Below are 24312 nucleotides of genomic sequence, written 5' to 3'. Positions count from 1 at the left end.
CTCGGTGAAACCACCCTTCTCTCACTCACAGTGGGACATGTTCTAGAATTAGACCCATTTATAGCGGCGTTAAATTACAAGAGAACAGAAGCAGCGGCCGCAATGTAAGCTGCTCATTGCCATGCAGAAAGTTTCCCGCACTGTGTAAAAAAGCTACAGGGTGCACTGCAGCAGATCACATTGTTTGTTCCTCCGGCAGCACATCATTATCCTTCAGTGACAAGGACAGGAGTGACAATGTAGTGAGAACCACTGTCACCTCCAAGTTCCCTTCCAAAGCCGCCACACTTGGGAATCCGCCGCCGCCGTCCCTTCGCCCTCCGTCAGCTCAATATCCCGGAATTCCCCCTAACTAAACCCGTGACCGTCATCGCCACAAGTGCAGCCAACACTTTCAAGGAATCTCTTGGCCAGGGCAACTGGAGGATGCAACGCCCGCATCCCTGAGAATTGGACCAATTTTAAAAATGTGTATTCTGTATAAAACCAGGAAGGGCTGCACTCCCAGTGTGTGTGTGTGTGTGTGAGTGAGTGTGTGCCCGGTGAATCTGGAGCTAAACTCAGAAAATGTAAATACGTTGTGGCAATATTTACATTTCGCATATTTACAAAATGTTGTGGCAGGAACAACAAAACACTCCATCCTCTATTTCCATTCACCATGAACTGTTGTAATTCCGAGTGAGCTTGTCCCACATGTTCTCAGTCCTGATTTACAGCCGGGTTCATGTTTTGAATTACAGAAATATGTTGCAAACATGAAATCCCCTTTAACCTGTAGCAATTTTTAGACAGGGCAAATAAATAGTGTAGTTTCTCGCTGCTGTGTGTGTGTGTGGGAAAGGGAAGGGGGGTGGGAGAGGCAGGAAAAGACTGTCGCTGCCTTTTAACTCCTGTTTTTAGGCGGATTCTCTAATAAATCCATCACTTTTTAAAAAAAATTTGCTAAGGATTTGCACCGGGGCGCATGCGCGCAGGGTAGTGCGGGGGAGGGGGGACGGGAAGGGGGCAGTCAGCGATTCCCATCCTCCCAGAGAGAGAGAGAGAGAGAGGGAGGGAGGGTGTGGGGAAAGGCCAACATGCAGAGTGTGCCGGCAGCCGGGGCGGCCTGAAGCCACTCACACTGTAGCAATGCAGCGACCACTGACTCAGCAAGCCAGTGCACTCACCCTGCAGGATTCTGTGGGTAAGTGCCTGCAAGGTTAAAGCTGCTTCTCCCACTTGAGTTCTCACACTCAAGTCACCAGATCCCTCTCCCCCCCATCCAGCCCATGTGTGTGTGCGTGCGTGTGTGTGTTGTGACATGTTGTTCATCTGTGGCTCAGTCTGGGAAAGGTGGGGGCTGCAAGTGTAACCAGAGTCTTCTTCTCCATCTTCACAGGGCTGTTCAATAAAAGGAAGAAAGCTTCAGTCTTGGTGAGCGGCGCCCTGCTGATCGCCTCGGTCTTAATTCTGACTGTCGGCTTAGCAGCGACCACCAGGACTCTGAATGTTTCCGTCGGAGGGTATTACCCGGGCGTTATTGTGAGTACTGGGATGGGAGAGAGGGGGAAATGTACTCGGATTATTAACCACTAATAACTGTTTCTTTTTAACCCAGCGCACATTTTATTGCTGGGTCCACTATTTCACTGGCGTTATTGCCATAGAGACCGCTGCTGTTGACTATTTCTTTTCAAATGACATTTTTTTTTGCAGTGAGTTTTTCAAAATCTGTCGAAGTTTACTTTTTTTTTGCCTTAGTACGACTGCTGTCGAATATTCAGCGGGTTTCAAAAACCCTAAAATTGTACTTGTATAGTGTTATTTACAAATCCAGTGGACCAAACTCCCTAACCCGGAGAACAGGCTTGTTGTCACAGGGACTGGTTGAGGCTGGATGGAGGGAGTTTAAGGGGGAACTACACGAGGGCGACAGGAGTAGAAAGTGACAGTGACATGAGTGAAATGAAGTGGGAAGCTTGCGTGGAGCAGAATGAGCTATTTGTGCTGAAAATTCTTCCCAGCTATTTCTGATGCTACACTGGAACTCAAGAACCTTGCGGTTACAGAGTTCTTGACTACTAGAAATAGTCCAAAGATATGTAGGGGAATAGTAAATTGTCCCTTAGTGTCCAAAGATGTGTAGGGGAATTAGCAGGGTAAATATGTGGGGTTACAGGGGATAGGGCCTGGGTAAGATGCGATGTCAGAGTCAGTTCAGACTTGGGCCAGACAGAATCTCTACATTACAGTCACACAGGGGAGGCTGCATTAACTCTCTGCCTCATCCAGGGGCAACAGCCTGTGAGTGTGGGGAGAGTAGGTGAATTATTGATTAATATAAAAGATTTGATATAGATGACACATGGCAGGAGTTGTGCCTCTTGATTTTGCATGATTGAGACGGTCCCACTGTGCTGAGGAGCTGAATCCGCGGTCAGGTTCTTGTGGGAGGCTAGGAGAGATGGGTGCTAGAGTCAGAGGAGAAGGATTAAAGAGGGGGTGACCTGGTGGGGATTTGCCTCCAATGGATACTATAAAGAGGTGCACCTCTTTAACTGCCCAGTGGCAGACCACACATCTAAAGCTTGCTAGGTTTCCCATAAATGTATGGGACTTTCCCCAACATAGGTAAATTACTGGTGGTAGTTCGCTGAGACATTTATGGTTACTTAAGTGCCTCAGTTGGCCCAGTGATGGGTAGGCTGCTTGATACTTCCCTCACATTCCCCGCAAAATGTAAATCCAGCCAGTGGTAAGTGGCTCGGCAGGCTGCCTGCTGGTGTCCCGTGCCTTCATGTCAGCTTGGGGGAGGTGGGGGGGGTGCAAAAACCAGCCCAAGAATAGGGGAGCTCCATAAAATAAATATGTTCAGAGACATGGGGTGCCAGTTAAAGGTCCACATGGTGGCAGTGGGGCATGGTGGCAGAGTGGTTAGCACTGCTGCCTCACAATGCTGAGGACCTGGGTTCGATTCCCACTTGGGTCACTGTTGATGCGGAGTCTGTACATTCTCCCCGTGTCCGCGTGGGTTTCCTCTGGGTGCTCCAGTTTCCTCCCACAGTCCGAAAGACATGCTGGTTAGGTGTATCATCCATGCTAAATTCTCCCTCAGTGTACCCTACAGTTGCCGGAGTGTGGCGACTAGGGGATTTTCACAGTAACTTCACTGTAATGTTAATGTTAGCTGACTTGTAATATACCAATAAATGAACTTTAACTTTCACTGGGCCAGTGAGGACTGATTTTTTTTTGTGTTTTTGTTGCTGCTCTGAGCAGAAAGCTGTGTCTGTGGGAATATAATCTCTGATTTTCCATCTATAAATCATGGTGGAGATTCTGGCTGCGATTTCCTGTGACGTGTTAGCTGTGAAGGTCCAGTGGTGTGGTGGATGACGGCTGAGAGTTCAGTGTGCGGGTGGATTAGGAAGTATTGTGTGAGGAAAAGGGTTCAGAGTAAATGTGTCTGTTCAGAGGGTTCATGGGGATATCTGCTGACACCCTGACTTCCTACTGCCCAAATTTAGCAATACTGTTGAGAGCAGGATTTACGAATGATGTCTGGCAACATCTGATGGTCTGGGCGATGGCACAAGCTTTTGCTGCTTATGTGATACATGATCTAAGCATGAAAACACAGTCCATTCATTTCTATGAGACAGTGATGTAGCTATACCTTTTACTCTATCTAGTAATAAATGGTGCAACATGCTGCTACAGAACACTGGCACAGATTTTCTCCTTTTTACACTACATTTTGATTCAGTGTTTAATATCAGTGCATTTTTATAAATCATGTTGGAATATACCCTGCCACTTTGTGTATTACTTTACTGCACCTCGAGAAGTGGTTTGTTAAGCACCGTTCTGTGTGCGTAACCTTTCAAATTCTAAACAATCCAGCCTGTGTCCCCACAAGTCACCGGGGAGACTCAGTATGGGGACTCTGTGTTTCTCAAAGAAAGAGTGAAGTGGTAGGAATGATGCATGAGGGGAAGGAACTTCAAAAAATTGGTAAGGAAATGGACTATACAAGTAAAAATCATACATAGAAACAGAGAAAATAGAAGCAGGAGCAGGCCATTCAGCCCTTCAAGCCTGCTCTATCACAACTGATCAACAATTTCAATATCCTGATGCCCCCTTTTCCCCCCATCCTCCACTCCCCTTGATACCTTTAGCCCCAAGAGCTATATCTAATTTCTTCTTGAAATCACTCCATATTTTGGCCTCAGCTGCCTCCTGTGGATGTGGGCTGTCTCTCTTGCTACGTTAACGCAGATGTAATTCATTCCGAGAATGATTTTTATCCAAGCCTTCAGCGTTCTAAAAAATTCGATGTAGTTTTTAAAAGTGTCACTTCATGTGTCTGACAGTGCCAAATTTTGGCGATTTGCCTTCACTTTTCCCATTTAAAAAATTCTGAAGTTATTAAAGCAAATCTAATTCAGCAAGATCGGGAAGTACTTTCGATGTCAACAAAGCCCAGTGTGAATTTTTTTAAAACTGGTGTTTTGGTTGGTTTGTGCACAATATAATTTTCATTGGTTTTGGATTGTTTCAGCTTGGTTTTGGATCATTTCTGGGACTGATTGGGGCAAACCTCCTTGAAAATAAAAGACAGATGGTAAGTAGAAGGTTTACTAATGGAAACCTGCTGCATGCTCTGGAATGAAGCGTCTGTATCCCTCAGGCCCTGTGAAATATAGAAATGTGCAAATATTTATCAGTCGCAATGTTTTCTCCCAAGATCCCTTAATATGAAAAGGCATTAACTAGTCAGTGAGTATCGAATATGATCTGTGTAAAACAGCCAGAGTAATTACACTCAGTTTAATGGATTGTAGTTAAAGCATTCCATTAGATGGGCTCCCATTGGAGGCAGCACTCCACCAGAGGTTATTGTGCTCCCCCTTTAACCGTGCCCCCCTCCCCACACTCATAACATAAGAAATAGGAGCAGGAGTAGGCCACCTAGCCCCTCGAGCCTGCCCCGCCATTCAATAAGATCATGGCTGATCTGAAGTGGATCAGTTCCACTTTCCCGCTTTCTCCCCATAGCCCTTAATCCCCTTGTCTATCAGAAACCTATCTACCTGTGACTTAAACATATTTAGCAAGGTAGCTAAATAGGCTGATACCGGAGTTGAGGGGGTTGAACTATGAGGAGAGGCTGAATAAACTAGGCTTGTACTCGTTAGCGTTTAGAAGAATGAGGGGAGATCTCATTGAGGCATATAAGGTGATGAATGGGATGGATAGGGTAGAGGTGGAGAGGCTCTTCCCGCTCAGAAAGGACAGTAGGACTAGAGGACACAGCCTCAAGATAAAGGGGGGGGGCGGTTTAGAACGGTGTTGAGGAGGAACTTCTTCACTCAAAGGGTGGTGAATCTCTGGAATTCTCTGCCCGTTGGAGTGGTGGAGGCTGCCTCGCTAAATATATTTAAGACGCGGGTTGATGGGTTTTTGATAGGCAAGGGGATTAAGGGTTATGGGGAGAGGGCGGGAATGTGGAACTGAGACACAACAGATCAGCCATGATCTTATTGAATGGTGGGGCAGGCTCGAGGGGCTAGATGGCCTACTCCTGCTCCTATTTCTTACGTTCCTTAGCCTCCACCACTTGAATTCCAGAGATTCACCACCCTTTGAGTGAAGAAGTTCCTCCTCAACTCTGATCTAAACTGCTCCCCCCCACCCCCCCCCACCTTGCGTCTGTGTCCTCTAGTCCTGCTATCCTTTCTAAGCGGGAAGAATCTCTCTACCTCACCTGGCCTCCACCTGGCCTTTTGAACCTGCCCCACACCCCACTATCCTCCCTCACCAAGACCCCAGACTTGAGTGCTTCAGCGACAACCCATTAAACTGAACGTGGTCACTGCGTTTCGCTCTGAACCCTGAAGCACCAGGAAAGGCTCAGGGAATTTGGTTAGATGGTTATAAGTGGTTGACAATACGTGAGACAGGATTTTCCAGCCTTTTCCTTCAGAGGTGATCCCATCCACCACCCCAAATCCCCGCCACCCTGGAGAGTTCCTCGCTGGTGGGATGGACAAGCCATGGAAAACACCACAGACGTCAGTGGGATCAGAACATCCCGTCAGCAGTCAATCGCAAATCACCTCCTCCACCAGCAAACACGCCACAGGGAGTGTGGAGCATCCGGCCCATTATCTCTGATCTATTTAATTTGTCGTCTGTTGCTTCTGAAGAGACTCATAGTGAAATAGCACTTCTGCTTCTAAGCTGTTCGAGCAGTGAGAAGCATGTCATAAGCTTTGTTTATTTCCTTTCCATCTTTCTAATCTTAATTATCCACTCATTTGACTTAATGACCCAAGAGCCTTTCCTATTCCTGCACCCGCCCTCTGACCTTTGATTTGATTTATTATTGTCATATGTATTAACATACAGTGAAAAGTATTGTTCCTTGTGTGCTATACGGACAAAGCATACCATTCATAGCTAAGGAAATGAGAGAGTGCAGAGTGTATTGTTACAGTCATAGCTAAGGTATAGAGAAAAATCAACTTAATGCGAGGCAGGTCCATTCAAAAGTCTGATGGCAGCAGGGAAAAAGCTGTCCTTAAGTCAGATGGTACGTGTCCTCAGACTTTTGTATCTTTTTCCCAACGGAAGAGAGAATGTCCAGGGCGAGTGGGATCCTTGATTATGCTGGCTGCTTTTCCGAGGCAGCGGGAAGTGTAGACAGAGTCAGTGGATGGGAGGCTGGTTTGAGTGATGGACCGGGCTACATTCACAAGTCTTTATAATTTCTTGCAATCTTGAGCTTCATTCACAACCCTTTGCAGTTTCTTGCTGTCTTGGACAGAGCAGGAGCCATACCAAGCTGTGATACAACCAGAAAGAATGCTTTCTGTGGTGTTTGATGAGTAGCTGGAAGATTTGCCAGCACAGGCCAAGAAACATTTCCCTAATTCCTACTAGAGGGGAAATTGCTCCCTTTTCTTCTGCTCCAACCTGACAGCACAATGAAGGTGGCGAATTAGGGCATAAACAAATTCCACTCTGTAGCACAAAAGATATTAGGGTCATTTGTACCCCTTGCAAACATTGACAAAGACTTTGAACCCACTGAATAACCATGGCATTATTTTCAGTTTATGCAACAAAGGCTTTATGCTGAAATAGGAGACAGAGGATCAACTAAAACACCAATAGCAGATAAGAGCCCCAATACCAGAGGCATTTGTCCTTGGCTGTAAATTTTGGTAGAAATTTAACTTTAAATGAACCTGGAACTGGTTTAATATTTAGACAGATTTCAGAAACAGCTAGTAAAATAATTACTTAGCAGTTGGATGACTGAATTTAGAAATAAAGTTACCCTGAGTTTGATAGTTCACTTGGTGTCAGACAGTTGAGTGGCAGCAATCATCCCTCTGAGTCAGAGAGCTTGAACGCTATTTCAGAGATGTGAGCACACAGTCCAGGCTGACATTTCAGTGAAGGAGGTGCAGCTTTATTAAATAGACAGATGGAAGAGATGTCCCATCATACTTTCTAAAGAAAAGTGGTTGGCATTGCTGCTTCACAGGGACTCGGGTTCGATTCCTAGCTTGGGTGACAGTCTGCGTGGAGTCTGCACCTTCTCCCCAATTTGGTTTCCTCTCGGTGCTCCAGTTTCTTCCCACACTCCAAAGACAACAAAGAACAACACAGCACGGGAAACAGGCCCTTCGGCCCAACGAGCCCGCGCCGCCGTCCTACTATCTCAGTGACCTATTCATGATTTTAGTCTACGTCTAACGTGCGAGGATCAGGGAGGTCCAATTTAGGGACAATTTTAGTACCCAATCAATCAGCCTAAAAGCACATCTTTGGGGGATGTGGGAGGAAACCGGAGCACCCGGAGGAAACCCACGCAACCACGGGGAGAACGTGCAAACTCCCACAGACACAGGCCCAAATCCATGTGTCCGCACAGCAACAGAGATAGTCTCTGAGCTGTCATGTTGCCCTCGAGATGGTCCAGTTTAAGCACACTAACGACATGAAGCAATAGGCAACTCCCGAAGCAACATCCAAGAGCAGCCCACTACAACCTGCCGCCTGCATGCCCCTTGCTGGACTTAAATGCCTGTGGAGACAAAAAAATTCATTATTAAACAGGCAAAGACTAACATTCCTGAGGCAAAATGTATTCCCAAGCCTACAATGTTCAGTAAGGCCTACTATATCCCCCTATATGTAGCCCGCTCATATGGCTGTCTAAGTGACTCTTAAACAACCCTAGCGTGCCTGCTTCCACCACCTTACTTGGCAGTGCATTCCACACCCCCACTACCCTTTGCGTGAAAAACTGCCCTCTAATATTTGTCTTATACCTAGCCCCCCTCACCCTAAGCCCGTGACCCCTCGTTCTATCCATTTCTTGTAGCGGAAAAAGCTTACCACCATTTACTCTATCTATCCCCTTCATAATCTTATAAACCTCTATTAGATCCCCCCTCAGCCGACGTCTCTCAAGGGAAAACAGCCCAAGTTCATCCAATCTTTCCTCGTAAGACAGCCCTTCCATACCAGGCAACATCCTGGTAAATCTCCTCTGCACTCTCTCCAGGATCTCTACATCCTTCCGGTAGTACGGCGACCAGAACTGGACACAGTACTCCAAGTGAGGCCTAACCAATGTTCTATACAACTGCAACATCAAACTCCTACTCTTATATTCTATACCTCTTCCTATGAAGGCTAACATACCATACGCTTTCCTCATCACATTCTGCACCTGTACCGACACCTTCAGGGACTTATGCACTTGCACCCCCAGGTCTCTCTGCGTATCTATACTCCGGATAGTTCTACCTTTTATCGTATAACTCCCCTCCACATTATTCCGGCCAAAGTGCATCACCTCGCATTTCTCCGGATTAAATTCCATTTGCCATCTATCTGCCCAATCTACCAGCCTGTCTATGTCCTGTTGCATTGCCAGGCACTGCTCCTCAGTACCCGCCAATCCAACCATCTTGGTGTCATCAGCAAATTTGCTGATCACACCACCTACCCCCTCTTCCAAGTCATTAATATATACCACAAATAGAAGAGGTCCAAGTACCGAGCCCTGCGGCACACCACTGGTGACAGGCCTCCAATTGGAAAAGGAGCCTTCCACTACTACTCGCTGTCTCCTCCTCCCAAGCCAGTTCTCCACCCATCTACATACCTGGCCTTGTATCCCATGAGCCTTCACCTTTTCTATCAGCCTACCATGAGGGACCTTGTCAAACGCCTTACTGAAATCCATATAGACAACATCAACGGCTTGTCCTTCGTCAACCGTTTTTGTCACCTCTTCAAAAAATTCCACTAGATTCGTAAGGCACGACCTCCCTGTAACGAAGCCATGCTGCGTATCCCTGATCAGATTGCAGCGCTCCAGATGTTCATACATCCTATCCTTGAGGATCCTCTCCATTAGCTTGCCTATAACTGAAGTCAAGCTCACCGGCCTATAATTCCCTGGGTTATCCCGCTGACCCTTCTTAAACAACGGTACTACATTTGCAATGCGCCAATCCTCTGGGACCTCACCTGTGTCCAAAGAAGAGACAAAGATTTGCGTCAGAGGCCCAGCAGTTTCATCCCTCACCTCCCTTAACAGCCTGGGATAGATGCCATCAGGCCCTGGAGATTTATCCGTCTTTATACTATCTAAGAGTCCCAACACTTCTTCCCTCGTGATGACTATATCCCTCAACGGATCCTCAAACTCCTCAAGCACAGCACCAGACATCAGGCCCCTCTCCTGCGTGAATACCGACGCAAAGTATTCATTCAGGATCTCCCCCATTCCCCCAGGCTCCAAGCATAGTTCCCCTCCTCTGTCCCTGAGAGGGCCAATCTTCCCTCTAACCATCCTTTTATTTCTAACATAGGAGTAAAATGCCTTAGGATTTTCTTTAATCCTACCCGCCAAAGCCATTTCATGGCCCCTTTTTGCCTTTCTGATGCCCCTTTTAAGTTCTCTCCTACATTCTCTGTATTCTTCTAACGCTATCTCTGTCCTCAAATGCCTAGATCTAACGTACGCCTCCCTCTTCCTCCTGACCAGGTCCTCAATATCCCTAGTTACCCACGGCTCTCTAATCCTACCCTTCCCATCCTTCCTCTTGACCGGCACGTGCCTTTCCTGCAAAGATTTTAGTTTTCCCTTGAGAGACTCCCACATACCCAGCGTCGACCTGCCATCAAGCAGCTTACCCCAAGACATGCGGGTTAGGTTGATTGGCCGTACTAAATTCCCCTTAGTATGTGGGAGATTAGCAAGGTAAATATGTGGGGTTATGGGGAGAGAGTCTGGGTGGAATTCTTGTTGGTGCAGATTTAATGGGCTGAATGGCCTTCTGCTCTGTGGTGATGCTATGATTCTGTTCCAAGAGCAGTTGAGTTCTCACAATTCACAGTCATCATGTATTCCTCAACCAACACCATGAGACATTTTGGTGTAGAAAGTAGAAGAAAATTTAAGATCGGAGGCTAAGCATGTTCAGATAGGGGATACTCAATGACTGTTTCCACTGGTAAAAATGCTTGAATATCTAATGAGCAACAAGAAACTTTAAGAAATTGCATTCTATTCGTAAGCAGGAGTCAAGTGTTATTTCACAGATTCTCTTTGGCGCTAAGGCAGAAAGAACAGCAAATCTGTCGGGCTTATCTACAAAATGTGAATTAGTATGAGGATGGGTGGGAGAATATTGAAGAGTAAGAATGCCGACGTAAATGGAATCTGCAGGAGTCAAAGTTATCCACAATGTTCTTAAAATAAAATACTGCTGTTGCTGCAATCCTAAGAAGGTGTCAATCAGCCAGACTTTTAAAATGGTCAATAGAAGAAGCTATCAGCACTTAATATCTCTTCATCTTGTGAAAATAAACATTGAGCCATTGACGAAAGAGATCACAGAAAGAAACAAGTTTTTATAACATCATTAAGTTGTTAATAAAGCAAAATTTTCACTTCTCTGCACACGTGCCTGTGAAATATTTCCTTTAATAGGATTTTAGTCTCTGAGCTGAGGTTCATTATGTGTTGCTCCATACATCCCATTGTTACTATATAGTTCATTGCTTCAGTACAAAGTGTGTGCTTGTACATAGGCATGGAAGTGCCATGAATTGGCTTCTCTGAACCACATGCCATGCACAATTTACTGGGCTCCATGGAAAATTGCAAGGGGACAGAGGGAGCCAGCCAGGTTGGAAGTGCAGGATGCTGGATCGCTACTGCAACATTATTCCATGCCAGTGAAAATTAGGGGTGCCGGAAATGGGTGCAGAAATCCACTTTTTAAATGGCCCTGGAGTCCTTGTGCCTCTGTGAGAATCTGACTCAATTTGTGGAAATTGCATGGGTTCCAAGTAATCTAATTACTTTGACGTTACTGTTCATAAAGATAAGAGAGATGCAATTAATACTGTATTTGATTTACAGAAAACTTTTGATAAGGCCCACATTGCAGTTAATGACTAAGACAAGGAGAAACATTACAGAATGCAATATATAACATTGGAAAATAAATGGAGAGTGGCCATCAGGCGTAGCAGAAGTTACATGTAGAATTGTGACCCTTGGTATTTTAATCTGTGTGAATGATTTACATGAGTGTATGGAATGATGTCTTCAAATTTTCAGATGATCTGAAATTATGAAGCAGGTCATGTAGTGAAGAATATGGCAACTAAACTATAAAAGCAAGGTGTTTTAGGTAACTGGGCCAGCAGGAGATTTGACGAAGCCCATTTAATTAAATATAAGATAATTAACACTGGAAGAAGGAAACACAAAATTAGTGTGTGTATTAAATGGAACAGAGCTGATTAAGAGACCGCGGGGATGAAATGACTATTTCTGAAAATAGAATCACATTGAAGACAAAATTGATCTTTTTCATTAAAATTATGAACCGGAGGCATTTCACCAGCCGGGGGGGTTCTAATGGATGACTCCATGAACGTATCAGTATTGTGTACGGTTGAGATTTTTTTTGACCACGAATAAGACATCTTAAAAAAATTATTCCTGTGATCTGGGTGTCGCTGACAAGTCCAGCATTTATTGTCCAATCCTGATTGCCAGAGCCGGAGAAAGAAATCATTTCCCCCCCACCGCCTCTTGCTTCTCCTGTTTCTGGGCCTTCTCCCCCATCCCGACCCTTTAACCCTCCCTCAACTGTGAATGCTTTTTTTTTCCCCTTTCAAGATTTATCAGTCGATTCACCAATCGCAGAAAGGTCCCAGTAAAATGACAACTCCCATTGTTGGCATCTGGTTACAAATATCAGTCGATATATATGCGCCGTGGGTCATTAATGTTAAGAGCAGGAATGATATAATGCAGGGTTAGTTTGTGTGTGTCCTATTGATGATTCCATCATGACTATTAAATTTAATCATCGTGCGATATTGCTAATCTCCCATTGGTTATTTACTACTCTGTACAGACAATAAGGCTGATTTCAGTTAATGCCTTATTGACATTCTCTATAAGGATGTGGGGACAGTAAATTCATATTTGAGGGAAAGGTTCAATACTTGCGACCTAGAGTTTAAATGCAGCACTGCAGTTTCGAGGAAGAGTGATATGGACGTGAAATGTTAACTCTTTCTCTGTCCACAGACACTGCTAGACCCATGGAGTTTTTCCAGCATTTTCTGTTTGTATGTCAGTGTGTAGACTCTCAGTTCTACAAAATAAGTACAGCCCTTGTTTAACACTGTTAGAATCAGATCAAAAGGATTAAAAATACAACAATTAAAAGCATTGTTGCTTTCTAATGAGTACAGTTTATTAATACAGCAATATTTCTATTGCTGCTGCACAGTGCATTGCTTTATGTTTCCCAAATAAATTAATGTTGTAGAGCAGAAATTCTTGAAACTGTTCAGAGCTGCAAAATTAGCCAGATTAAAATTCTGCAACTGGGTCAAAGGGATCATTAGAGTCATAGAAGTTTACAGCTTGGAAACAGGCTCTTTAGCCCAACTTATCCTTTGTCGTCCAGTTTTTACCATTAAGCTAGTCCCAGTTGCCCACCTTTGGCCCAGAACCCTCTATGTCCATCTTACCCATGTAACTGTCTAAATCCAAAAGAGAAAATGCTGGAAAATCTTAGCAGGTCTGGCAGCATCTGTAAGGAGAGAAAAGAGCTGACGTTTTGAGTCCAGATGACTCTTTGTTAAAGTTTAAATGTTAAAAAATCTAAATGCTTTTTAAAAGACAAAATTGTATCCACCTCTACTACTATAACTGGCAGCTCGTTCCAGACACTCACCACCCTCTGAATGAAAAAATTGCCCCTCTGGACCCTTTTGTATCTCTCCCCTCTCATCTTAAACCTATGCCTTCTAGCTTTAGACTTCCCTACCTTTGGGAAAAGATGTTGACTGTCTGTGCTGCTCATTATTTTATAGACCTCTGCTGCAAACCATTATGATTTCCATTTGGTGTACAAACAATTATTATCACCAGCAGAGATGTTGTTCTGCAGATCTTGGCAGATGCAGGTCCCTCAGGAACTTTAGTCTTATTTTAATGTATTTTTCAAGTTGGGGAAAAAAAATGATTTGTCTGATTCCCTGTTTCCATTCAACAGATTAGTTTCAATGCCAGCTCCTCTTGCCAACCAGGAGCGACACAGTGCTTAGCACTGCTGCCTCACAGCGCCAGGCACCCGGGTTTGATTCCCAGCTTGGGTGGCTGTCTGTGTGGAGTTTACACGTCCTCCCCATGTCTGCGTGGGTTTCCTCCGGGTGCTCCAGTTTCCTCCCACAGTCCGAAAGACGTGCTGGTTAGGTGCATTGGCCATGCTAAATTCTCCCTCAGTGCATACCTGAACTTAGTGTGGCGACTAGGGGAATTTCACAGTAACTTCATTGGAGTGTTAATGTAAGCCTCACTTGTAACTAATAATTAAACTTTAACTTTAAACTTTAACCCTGCACACAAAGGATACTTGCAGAATCTGAGAATCGCAGAAACCTTTGCTTTGCTCCTTGTCCCTGCACACACTTCCATATTAACCTTCGTCCACCTTTAACTCCATGGTCAATGTGACTGCAGACAGAGGTTTTATTTCCAATTCACTCTCCCCCTCCCTGGCTGTACTATCTCTAAATACTCATCCTGTTCTCTCATCACCCTTCTTTCCCTTCTTTTTCCATCATTCGAGAGCATGAATCCCAGGGTAATTGATCTAAAAATATATACAAATCATCTATATTTACCAAAGAGTATTAGAAGAATTTTGGAAGTCCGGGTGAAAGTGGGAGAAGCAGGTTTTGCCATTGGAGAGGCAGTTCTGTCTTTTCCACATTTGCTTCTCCTCCAGCTGCTGCTCTGCTGTTTCTGACCTTGAGATGTTCACTCTGTTTCTCCACAGATGCGACCAGCACTTTGTTTTGATTTCACCCTTGCTGCTTCCTTGTCTCTTCCTCCTCCTGCTTCAAGGGAAGATGCTTGCTTTAAAAGAGGGTCATTCTATTGGGTAGGGGCACAGGAGTAGGCTGAGTGTGTGGACATCTGCATGGCTGAAGCAGCATAATGTGGATAAATGTGAGGTTATCCACTTTGTAGCAATAATAAGAAGACAGATTATTACTTGAATGGGCATAAATTGAGAGATGTGGATACTCAGTGAAATCTTGGAATCGTCATGCATTAGTCACTGAAAGTAAGTGTGCGGGTACAGCAGGCAGTAAAGAAGGCAAATGGTATGTTAGCCTTCATAGCAAGAGGATTTGTGTATTGGGATAGGGATATTTTGCTGCAATTGGGCATTGGTGAGGCCACATCTGGAGTATTGTGAGCAGTTTTGGTATCCTTATTTGAGAAGCATGTCCTTGCGATAGAGGGAATACACCGAAGATTTACCAGGCTGATTCCTGGGATGGCAGGACTGTCATATGAGGAGAGATTAAGTCGGTTAGGATTATATTCACTGGTGTTTAGAAGAGTGAGAGGAAATCTCGTAGAAACTCGTAAAATTCTAACAGGGTTAGACAGGTAGGTTGAAGAAGAATATTCCCAATGGTAGGGGAGTCCAGAACTAGGGGTCATAGTTTGAGAGTAAGGGGTAAACCTTTTAGAACTGAGATGAGGAGAAGTTTCTTCACCCAGAGGGTGGTGAATGTGTGGAATTCACTGCCACGTAAAGTAGTTGAAGCTAGAAAGTTGTGTGATTTCAAAAAGAAATTAGATATAGCTCTTGGGATTAAAGGGATATGGGAGGAACGGGGGAGTGGGAATCAGGATATTGAATTTGATGATCAGCCATGATCATAACAAATGGTGGAGCAGGCTGGAAGGACCAAGTGGCCTACTCCTGCTTCTAGTTTCAATGTAGGCCATTCAGCCCTCCCAGCCTGCTGTGCCGTTGATTGAGCAGATTGCAATGCGAGCTCCACATTCCTTACTGCTCCCCCCCCCCATAACCATTGACTCCCTTGTCTGTCAGACATCTAACTCGGGCTTCAATAAATTCAATGACCCAGCCTGCACTGATTTTTCAGAAGGCTTTCCACATTTGGAAAGATTGCCAGCAAACTATCCGCTGGTCATTTCAAAGCACAGACCTCATCGTTATTGATGAAATGAATTCTCACTTCAACGGGAGAAATAGCTTGTAGTTTCGCTGCCAATTCAGATTCCACTTCTTGTTCAACCTTTTCAGGCAATGTGGTTTCTACAGAGATTGGCAACTCTGGTCATCAGATCATGCACTTGTACTTCTGCCGGAGGAGGATGTGTGTGCAGTTTGCACACTGTTCCACAATTCAAACTCTTTAAAGTAAAATGACAAACTGTCTTTTTGCCGAGCTTTGTCCTCTTGCCTTGCCTTCAGTATTCTACGTTTTTGGCTGTCGAATTGATGTGTTGCTTCATGTTAACTGATCTCGATTTTAATTAATTTTCTGAAAGAGCGGGCTTTCGCCTTCCTCAGCCCTGGGGGTCAGGTCACTCCTGTCCCCCTCGCTGCTCAGTGGCTAACCTGAATTCCACGCACACAGTGATCCGAGGCTGCTTTTGAACCCAGGTCCCTGGTGCTGTGAGGCAGCAGTGCTAACCGTTATATTGAAGGTTTAGAATCACTGGTCAGTATCTGGTGAAATGAAGCTCTGTTTCAAGTTGCAACCAGTAACTTTATATTCATGGCAATACCACATTTGGTGGTGCTAAATACTCTTGAGTTAAATGTAGCTGTCATTATATCTGTTTTCTACACAGTTGATTAGATGTCTGACAATCCAGAATAAATGTTATTTTCGTAGACAGTCCCTGTGGTTGTATAACAGGCAATTTAACCTGATTGTGATAATGATCTATCTGGAGGCTGATACAATGCCTTGAACTTGTGTGAAACATTTGATTTTGTCGATTGTTTTCTATATTCCTGACCTGAACCATATTGTAACACTCTGTCATACAGGAAAATATTCTGTTTTCTAATTTGAAATAATCATTAAGGAGTACAGTTTTTTTTTTAACTCCAAAACTGTTGTAAACATGTGTAAAGGTTTCCCATAATCCTGCGAGAATCTGTCTCAAGTTTATTATAAGGAAGTCTTTGCAGGGCTGTGGAAATGGTGTAGGACTGATTAGACAACTTTTTTTTCAAAGATCTGGCAGAAGCACAATAGGCCTCTGTTCTGAGTAACTCAACGGGGCAAATTTTCCAGTCCCACATTACTGGAATCATCAATTTGATGGAACGTTGAAAGGTCCGATGATCTTGGACAGGAATATCGGGTCAGACAGGACTGGAAAATCCCACCCTAACATTCTATAATTTAACTAAAGCTGTGACAGCGTCTTAACAAGATGCAAATCACACCTCATTGACGTAGTAAAACTGATTTCCTCTTTGTGAGGTGCCAGGAACACTTACTGGGAAATCCTGGCTGCTTTGAACACAGTTACTGAGTGGAAACCTCGAGAACACGCATGTGATTTCCTGGTTCATGTGATCTCGGTTGGAAGGCTTCCCACCAAAAACAAACACTTGGAAAACTGGAACTGCGCATTTGCCATTTGCGCACAAGTCGTGAATGGTGTTCATTAAAATGCAGATAACTTCTGGGATAATCTGCCGGCATTGTCCATGTTCCCTTTCTTTTAGTCTAATTTCTCAAATGCTTAACTTCTTTTGGTCTGTTCAAGCATTTTGATTTGTTCTGTGATCCATTTCCTCACCTCTTTCAAAACAAAACAGAAATGCAAAACTTGCTTTTAGTTTTTGAATTTTCTACCCAGCCTGTGTTTACTGTCATATTAAATGTATGTTCTATTTCTTTAGCTGGTGGCATCGATCGTGTTCATCAGTTTTGGTGTAGTGGCGTCTTTCTGTTGTGCCATTGTTGATGGTGTATTTGCTGCCAGACACATTGTAAGTATAACTCCCTTCTATCGTTTTATCAATGAGGTTCAGTGTTTCTTTTCCTATGACCTTCTGTATTAAGACACTGGGAAACTACCTTTTGTCTTCTGGTGATTCCTGGCCAGTTAGCAGCCACAGGGACAACTAATTTTCATTGACATGTTGGAATTAGCATGGTTACTAGAGTGAGTTTGATCCCAGGAACCTATAGTCTATGCGCTACTTCTACCAAATATGTCGGAGATCAAGAACTCTAGGCTAAATTCCCTCGGGTTGAATCATGTCTTTTGCACATTCACGATTTTATCTGTGAGCCTTGTCCAAATATGGACCAAGTCCCGGTCTCAGAATTTTATTAAAGGGTACGCAGTTTTCAAGTATTTATGAAACAACTCATTAATTTGAACAGTTGCTTTCCCAGCAAGTCCCTTCACTCAAACACTGCATGATAATCATGTACCTTCTAAGTTACTTCAGTAAGTGGGCTGGAACTTTCCTGGCGTTCGTGCTCATGGGATCTTCCAGTCAAAACAAAAAAAAACAAAGAATAACACAGCACAGGGAACAGGCCCTTCGGCCCAACCAGCCCCCGCAGCCATTTTAACATTGAGTGCCCTCCTCTACCTATGACCCTTGTCTACACCTATTGGGGAAGATTGAGGGAAGACTAATTTAGAGACAATTTGTTACACCAGTCAGCCTAAGAGCACGTTTTTGGGGTGTGGGAGGAAACCAGAGCACATGGAGAAAACCCACGCAATCATGGGGAGAATGTGCAAACTCCCACAGACACCAGCCCAAATCCATGTATCTGCACAGCAAACAGTGATAGTCACTGAGCTGTCGTGTTGCCCACCAGCTGGTCCAGTTTAAGCGTACACTAACGACATGAAGCACTAGGCAACTCTCGAAGCAACAAGAGCAGCCCTCACATGACCCACTGTGTGTATGCCCCTTGTTGGACAACAAGGCGGACTGAATCACCTGTGAAGTAAAAGAAAAAACATCAATAAACATGCAAAACTTTGACAGACATTTGTGGAATCCCCAGAAGCTCAGAAGTAAGACAAGTGGACACAGTACTCCAAATGCAGGCGAACCAACGTTCTATACAACTGCAACATTAGACGCCAGCTTTTATACTCTACACCCCTTCCTATAAAGGCAAGCACACCATAGGCCTTCTTCGCCACCTTCTCCACCTGTACTGCCACCTTCAAGGACTTGTGTACTTGCACCCCCAGGTCCCTCTGCGTTTCTATACTCTTAGTAGGCCTACCATTTAGCGTGTAACTCCCCCCTACATTATTTCTTCCAAAATGCATCACCTCGCACTAATCTGGATTAAATTCCATCTGCCATTTCTCTGCCCAATATACCAGCTGAAGCCACAGCTGGTATGTGTTTTTCAGCTCCGAGGGATGCGTTCACCAGGAAACCCCTTTGACAAGAAGATCCCACAGCCAGCCAATGGCGAGCCGCCTTCGGGGTTCCCTGGAAAGCCCCACCCTTAATCTTTGTTTACTATTTACAATGAGTCATTAATAATACTTGTAGGAATGTCAGTTAAGAAACAATTGACAGGAGGGATATGTTTTACGCTATTCATTGGATACGATACATTTTTGGGTTGAGGGGGAAAAGGAAAACTAAACACTGATCACTCTGGAAGTTCCATCATGAGGAAGTTCACAGTTCAGGGATTCTTGTGTAGGATTTCATATAATGACAGCAGCAACCCAACCATTCTGTTTTTGGTGTTTATCTTCTACACCAGCAGCACACTGTAGAGTAACCCCATGTACCAGCTGTGTTCTCGTATAGTCATAGAGATTTATAGCGTGGAGACAGGCCCTTCAGCTCAACTTGTCCATACTGCCCAGTTTTTACCAATCGCTCGTGTTTGGCCCACACCCCCCACACCCACCTTACCCATGTAACGGTCTAAAGGCTTTTTAAAAGACAAAATTGTACCCGCCTCCACTACTGCGTCTGGCAGCTCATTCCAGACACTCGACACCCTCTGAGTGAAAGAATTGCCCCTCTGGATGCTTTTGTATCCCTCCTCTCTCACAGACCTATGCCCTCTTGTTTTTGACTCCCTGACCTTTGGGAAAAGATATTGACTATCTAGCTGATCTGTGCCCCTCATTTCCATTTATTCCGAAAGTCTCTGCTACAATCTCATTTTGGTAGTGCCTCGCAGCCCAATGTATAAATAGAACTTTCTCCTGTTCACTGTCTGAAAATAGTTTACTTTTCTATTTTTCGTTCCTTTGGTCTTGACCTATCAGTCACTGCAAAGCTGGTAAAGTAAAGTAAAAGTACTTTATTTATTAGTCACATGTAAGACTTGCATTAACATTGCAATGCAGTTATTATGAAGTTCCCCTCGTCGCCACACTCCGGCACCTGTTCGGGGCAATGCACCTAATCAGCATATCTTTCAGAATGTGGGAGGAAATTGGAATACCTGGAGGAAACCCACACAGACACAGGGAGAGCATGCAAACTCCACACAGATAGTGATCCAAGTTGGGAATTGAACACAGGTCTCTGGCACTGCGGAGCAGCGGTGCTAACCACTGTGCTACTGTGCCACCTGTGGCTTCTCTCTATTCTGGTTCCTCCCTCACACTTGATTGTAAACCCCTCGATCAAATTGACCCATAATTGGCTTTGTGCCGTGGAGAAAATGACCCCAGTTTTTTTTTCCTTTTAATCTTCATATTTTGTATTTCCTCAGGCCAGTTAGCTGCTGAATCTGGACTATATTCTCTCTATTACCTCAACATCCTTCCTATTTGTTCCTCTGACTGTGGTCTTGGTAGTTCTTTTTGCTTAGATTCACCATTACATCTGTACTTTAATACTTTAAACTTCTTGCAAATTACCCAGCATTCCTTTGGCTTTTTTTTATTGGCCTTAGCATTTTGTGCTGTTGCTTTTAGTGTTTTGTGAATATAAGCCCCAAATCCTCTCCCTCTTCCACATCATCCCCTTTCTCCCATTCTTTTATTCACCAAAATGTACCGACCAACATTTGTTGACCGGTTCCCTCATAAATTGACACACCTCGATTAAGTCTGCCCCTCAGTCCCCTCTGTTCCACTTGAAGATAACCCCAGCCTATCCAACCTTTACGGACAATTAAAATTTTCTTTTGCTGGCGAAATCTTTGTGCGTCTCTCTGTTCCCTCTCATGCAATCAGATCTTTCCTACAATGTGACTCTAACTGTGTGGAGGACTCTGGATGTGGCCTAGCTAGTTTTATAAGTTCTTACGTTGCTTCCTATCATTAAATTCAATGCCTTCTTGAATAAAGAAAATCATTCTGCATGTCTTCTTAACCACCAGATCTACCTGTCCTGCTATCTTCAGGAATTTAGGGGCATGTATTCCAAAGCCCCTGTTGCTCTATATTTCCCAGTATCATACCATTTTTGGGTATTCCCTTGTCTTGTTGTCCTCCCCATTTAATCACCTTGCTCGTCTCCGAATTCCATTTGCCTCTTCTTCCCAACCTGACCCGTCCATTGATACCTCCCTGCAGTCTACAGCTTTCTCCCTCGTTTTTAACCACCCAGGGAGTTATCTGCAAACTTGTTAATCAGGCCTCCTACATTGAAATCTCAATCATTCGCATGTGCCACGAAATGCAAGGGACCGAATACTGAGTGCTTGGAACTGGAAACCACTTCCGCTCGCAAGAACATCTGCCGACTATTAGTCTTCGGTTTAAGCCTATTTTGGATCTAACTTGCCACTTACTCTTGGATCCCACGGGCTTTTACTTTGCTGACCGTGTGTCATGTGAGACCTTGTCAAAGGCCTTGGTGAAATCCACGTTGACTGTATTGAATGTGCATCTCCTATCGACCTTCCTTGTCACTTCCTCAAAGTTTCAATCTAGTCAGACATGACCTTCCCTTAATATATCCATACTAACTATCCTTGATTAATCAATGTCTTTCTGAATGATGAGTAATACTGTCCCTCAGAATTTTTTCCAGTAATTTGCCTATCACCAAGGCAAAACTGACTGTCCTGCAATAATTCACTCTCCCTCTTAAAATAACTGTTCACGTTAGCAGTCTCCATCCGCTGGCTTCATGCTTGTAACCAGAGAGGATTGGAATATAATGTAAAAAAACTCCCACTATTTTCTCCCCTCCCTTAGCAGCCTGGGATAAATTTCATCCACACTTAACCACAATGTCCTCATTGTTCCCTTCTGCCTGATAAATGTGAAGTATTCATTAAGAACTATGTCCTTGTCTTCTACCTGAACACACAGGTTGCCTTTTTGATAGACTTTATAGGAATACAGGAGGAGGCCATTCAGCCCATCGAGCTAGCTCCACCATTCAATTTGATCACTACTGATCATCCACTTTGGTGCCTTTTTCCCATACTATCCCTTTCTGTCATTGGTATTTAGAAATCTGTCCATCTCTGCTTTAAACGTACCCAATGGCTGAGCTTCCGCAGCTCTCTGGGCTAGAGAATTCCAAAGATTCACAACCTCGTGAGTCAAATAATTCTCCTCATCTCAGTCCTAAGCGGTCTCCCACTTGTTTGAAATTGTGTCCCTGGTTCTGGACTCCTAACCAGGGGAAACATCTTGCCAGCATCGACCCTGTCCTCTGTGTTAGTTATCCTCTTGCTTTTTATTTATCTATGAAATGTCTTTGGGTTTTCCTTGATATTTCTTGTCTGCATTTTTTTCGTGCCTTTGTCTTGCTTTCCTAATTTCTGTTTTTAATTTGACCCCTGGATTTTCAAGCCTTTCAGCTCTCATTATCTGATGTAACCTTTCTAATTTTGCTTTATCCAATCCTGCATGATCCTTGACATTTAAGGGGTGCTAGATTTCAGAACCCCACTTTTTTTTCTTATTTGTCCTAAACACTCTCTGCCTCCTCCTTGGATACTTTTCATGCTGATTTACCATTGGTTACAGTACATAGAACATAGAACATTACAGTGCAGTACAGGCCCTTTGGCCCTCGATGTTGCATTGACCAGTGGAACCAATCTAATGACCCTCTAACCTAAACTATTCCAATATTATCCATATGCCTATCCACTGACCATTTGAACGCCCTTAAAGTTGGTGAGTCCACACTGCTGCAGGCAGGGCATTCCACACCCTTACTACCCTCTGAGTTAAGATAAAGATCTGGTATGTGGGAGGCTTTCAAGTGTAAGTTGATAGGGATTCAGGACCGGCACATTCCTGTAAGGATGAAGGATAAGTACGGCAAGTTTTGGGAAGCTTGGATAACAAGATATATTGTGAGCTAGTCAGAGAGGAAAAGGAAGAATTTGTCAAAGCTAGGAGGCTGGGAACACAGGAAGCAAGTGTGGAATACAAGGAAAGTAGAAAGAAACTTAAGCAAGGAGTAAGAAGAACTAAAAGGGGTCATTAAAAAGCATTGGCCAGCAAAGATAAAGGAAAATCCCAAGGCTTTTTACACATATATAAAGAGCAAGAGGGTAGCCAGGGAGCGGTTTGATCAGTAGCTGATTCGTGTCCACTGTTGTTAAATCACATCTCAGCTTAGTAAAATTGAAGACCTATTGAAAACACTGCTGTGGAGATGGCACCATTAGAACAAATGCAACAGAGAATAGAGTCGTAGAAACTTTGCAGTCATAGAATCCCCACAGTGCAGAAGGAGGCCATTTGGCCCATTGAGTCTGCACTGACCACAATCCCACCAAAACCCTATTCCCATAATTCCACATATTTATCCTACACTAGGATCAATTTAGCATGGCCAATCAACCTAACCCGCACATCTTCGAACTTGGGAGAAAAACGAAGTACCTGGAGGAAACCCACACAGACATGGGCAGACTCCACACAGACAATGATCTGAATCCAGAATTGAACCTGGATCCTTGGCGCAGTGAGGTAGCAGTGCTACCTTGTGGACCCAAGAACCCACACAAGAAACCGAGTAAGAAGAATTGTAATGTAGGTAGCCCTGAGAGTCTGTGGGTTTAAAGTCATTGTCAGTTGATGACCTATTTTTGGAAATGGAGATGGAGGGATTGAGGAAGGGAAGAGAAGAATTGGAAGTGAAGGTGAAAGGAGTGAGGTTAAGTTGGAAATTGGAAGCAAAGCTAATTAAATTTTTCAGGACAGAGTGAGAGCAGGAAGCAGCACCAATACAATCATCAATGTACTGACAAAAGCAGTGAAGGATAAAACAGAGCACCTCATAAAATGACAGCTCTAGTTAGAGCACTTCTGAATTTCCATAACAACACCTTTTCATTTGGAGGAAATGAAGGGTGACTGGGATGTAAAGGGACTGGCTGGCTTTGGGGAAAAGGAAACGGGCAGGGCCAGGAAACTTGGAACTAAGTTGTCAGGAGAGTTGAGGAATTTGGTTGGGATAGGAAGAAATTGTGTTTGGTGGGGTAATGATAGGTTTAAATGACTTGTCTACCATGGTGGTCCTGTTTGCGGATCTTGGGAAGGCAGTGGAGGTAGGCTTGTTTGTGTTCAGGGGTTATAAGGTTGAAGGACTTGAGGGGTAAGGTCCCCAGAGGAGATGAGGTCAGTAACGGTCTGGGAAGTGGTGGTTTAATGTATGATGCTGGAGTCCTGGGAGGGAGGTAGCTGAGAATTGGCATTCAGCCTTGAGTTCAAGATCTGTTCACCAATCTGTGGCAGAGTTATAATAATAACCCTCACTCTATTTCAAATACTTCAATCATTTTGATTTTTCAAATTGGTTAGCTGATTTTGCACGCGTTGAAGTTTCTGCTAGGTTCAGAGCTAAGATTATGAAGGGAATAGGTAAGGTTCTTTCCATTGGCAGGTGAAACTAGAACTAGGGAGCATAGCCTCAAAATAAGGGAGAGCAGATTTAGGGCTGAGTTGAGGAGGAACTTCTTCACACGACGGGTTGT

The 24312-nt window shown here is 44.1% G+C and overlaps 1 protein-coding gene across 2 annotated transcripts in view; it reads left to right on the top strand.

Annotated features, from left to right (window-relative positions):
* The first annotated feature begins 1044 nt into the window (after window positions 1–1044).
* Window positions 1045–24312, top strand: part of tmem255a (transmembrane protein 255A) — a 76561-nt gene continuing 53293 nt past the window's right edge. For both annotated transcript variants that reach the window (XM_080187877.1, XM_080187876.1), the window contains exons 1-4: window positions 1045–1186; window positions 1382–1524; window positions 4547–4609; window positions 17304–17393. In XM_080187877.1, the coding sequence (XP_080044003.1) occupies window positions 1132–1186; window positions 1382–1524; window positions 4547–4609; window positions 17304–17393 (351 nt within the window). In that variant the 5' untranslated portion in view covers window positions 1045–1131. The remainder of the gene's footprint in view (window positions 1187–1381; window positions 1525–4546; window positions 4610–17303; window positions 17394–24312) is intronic.

Source organism: Carcharhinus amblyrhynchos, chromosome 4 (assembly GCF_965287045.1).
Source record: "Carcharhinus amblyrhynchos chromosome 4, sCarAmb.v2.hapA, whole genome shotgun sequence".
NCBI lineage: Eukaryota > Metazoa > Chordata > Chondrichthyes > Carcharhiniformes > Carcharhinidae > Carcharhinus > Carcharhinus amblyrhynchos.
This window is presented reverse-complemented; position numbering and strand designations above follow the sequence as displayed.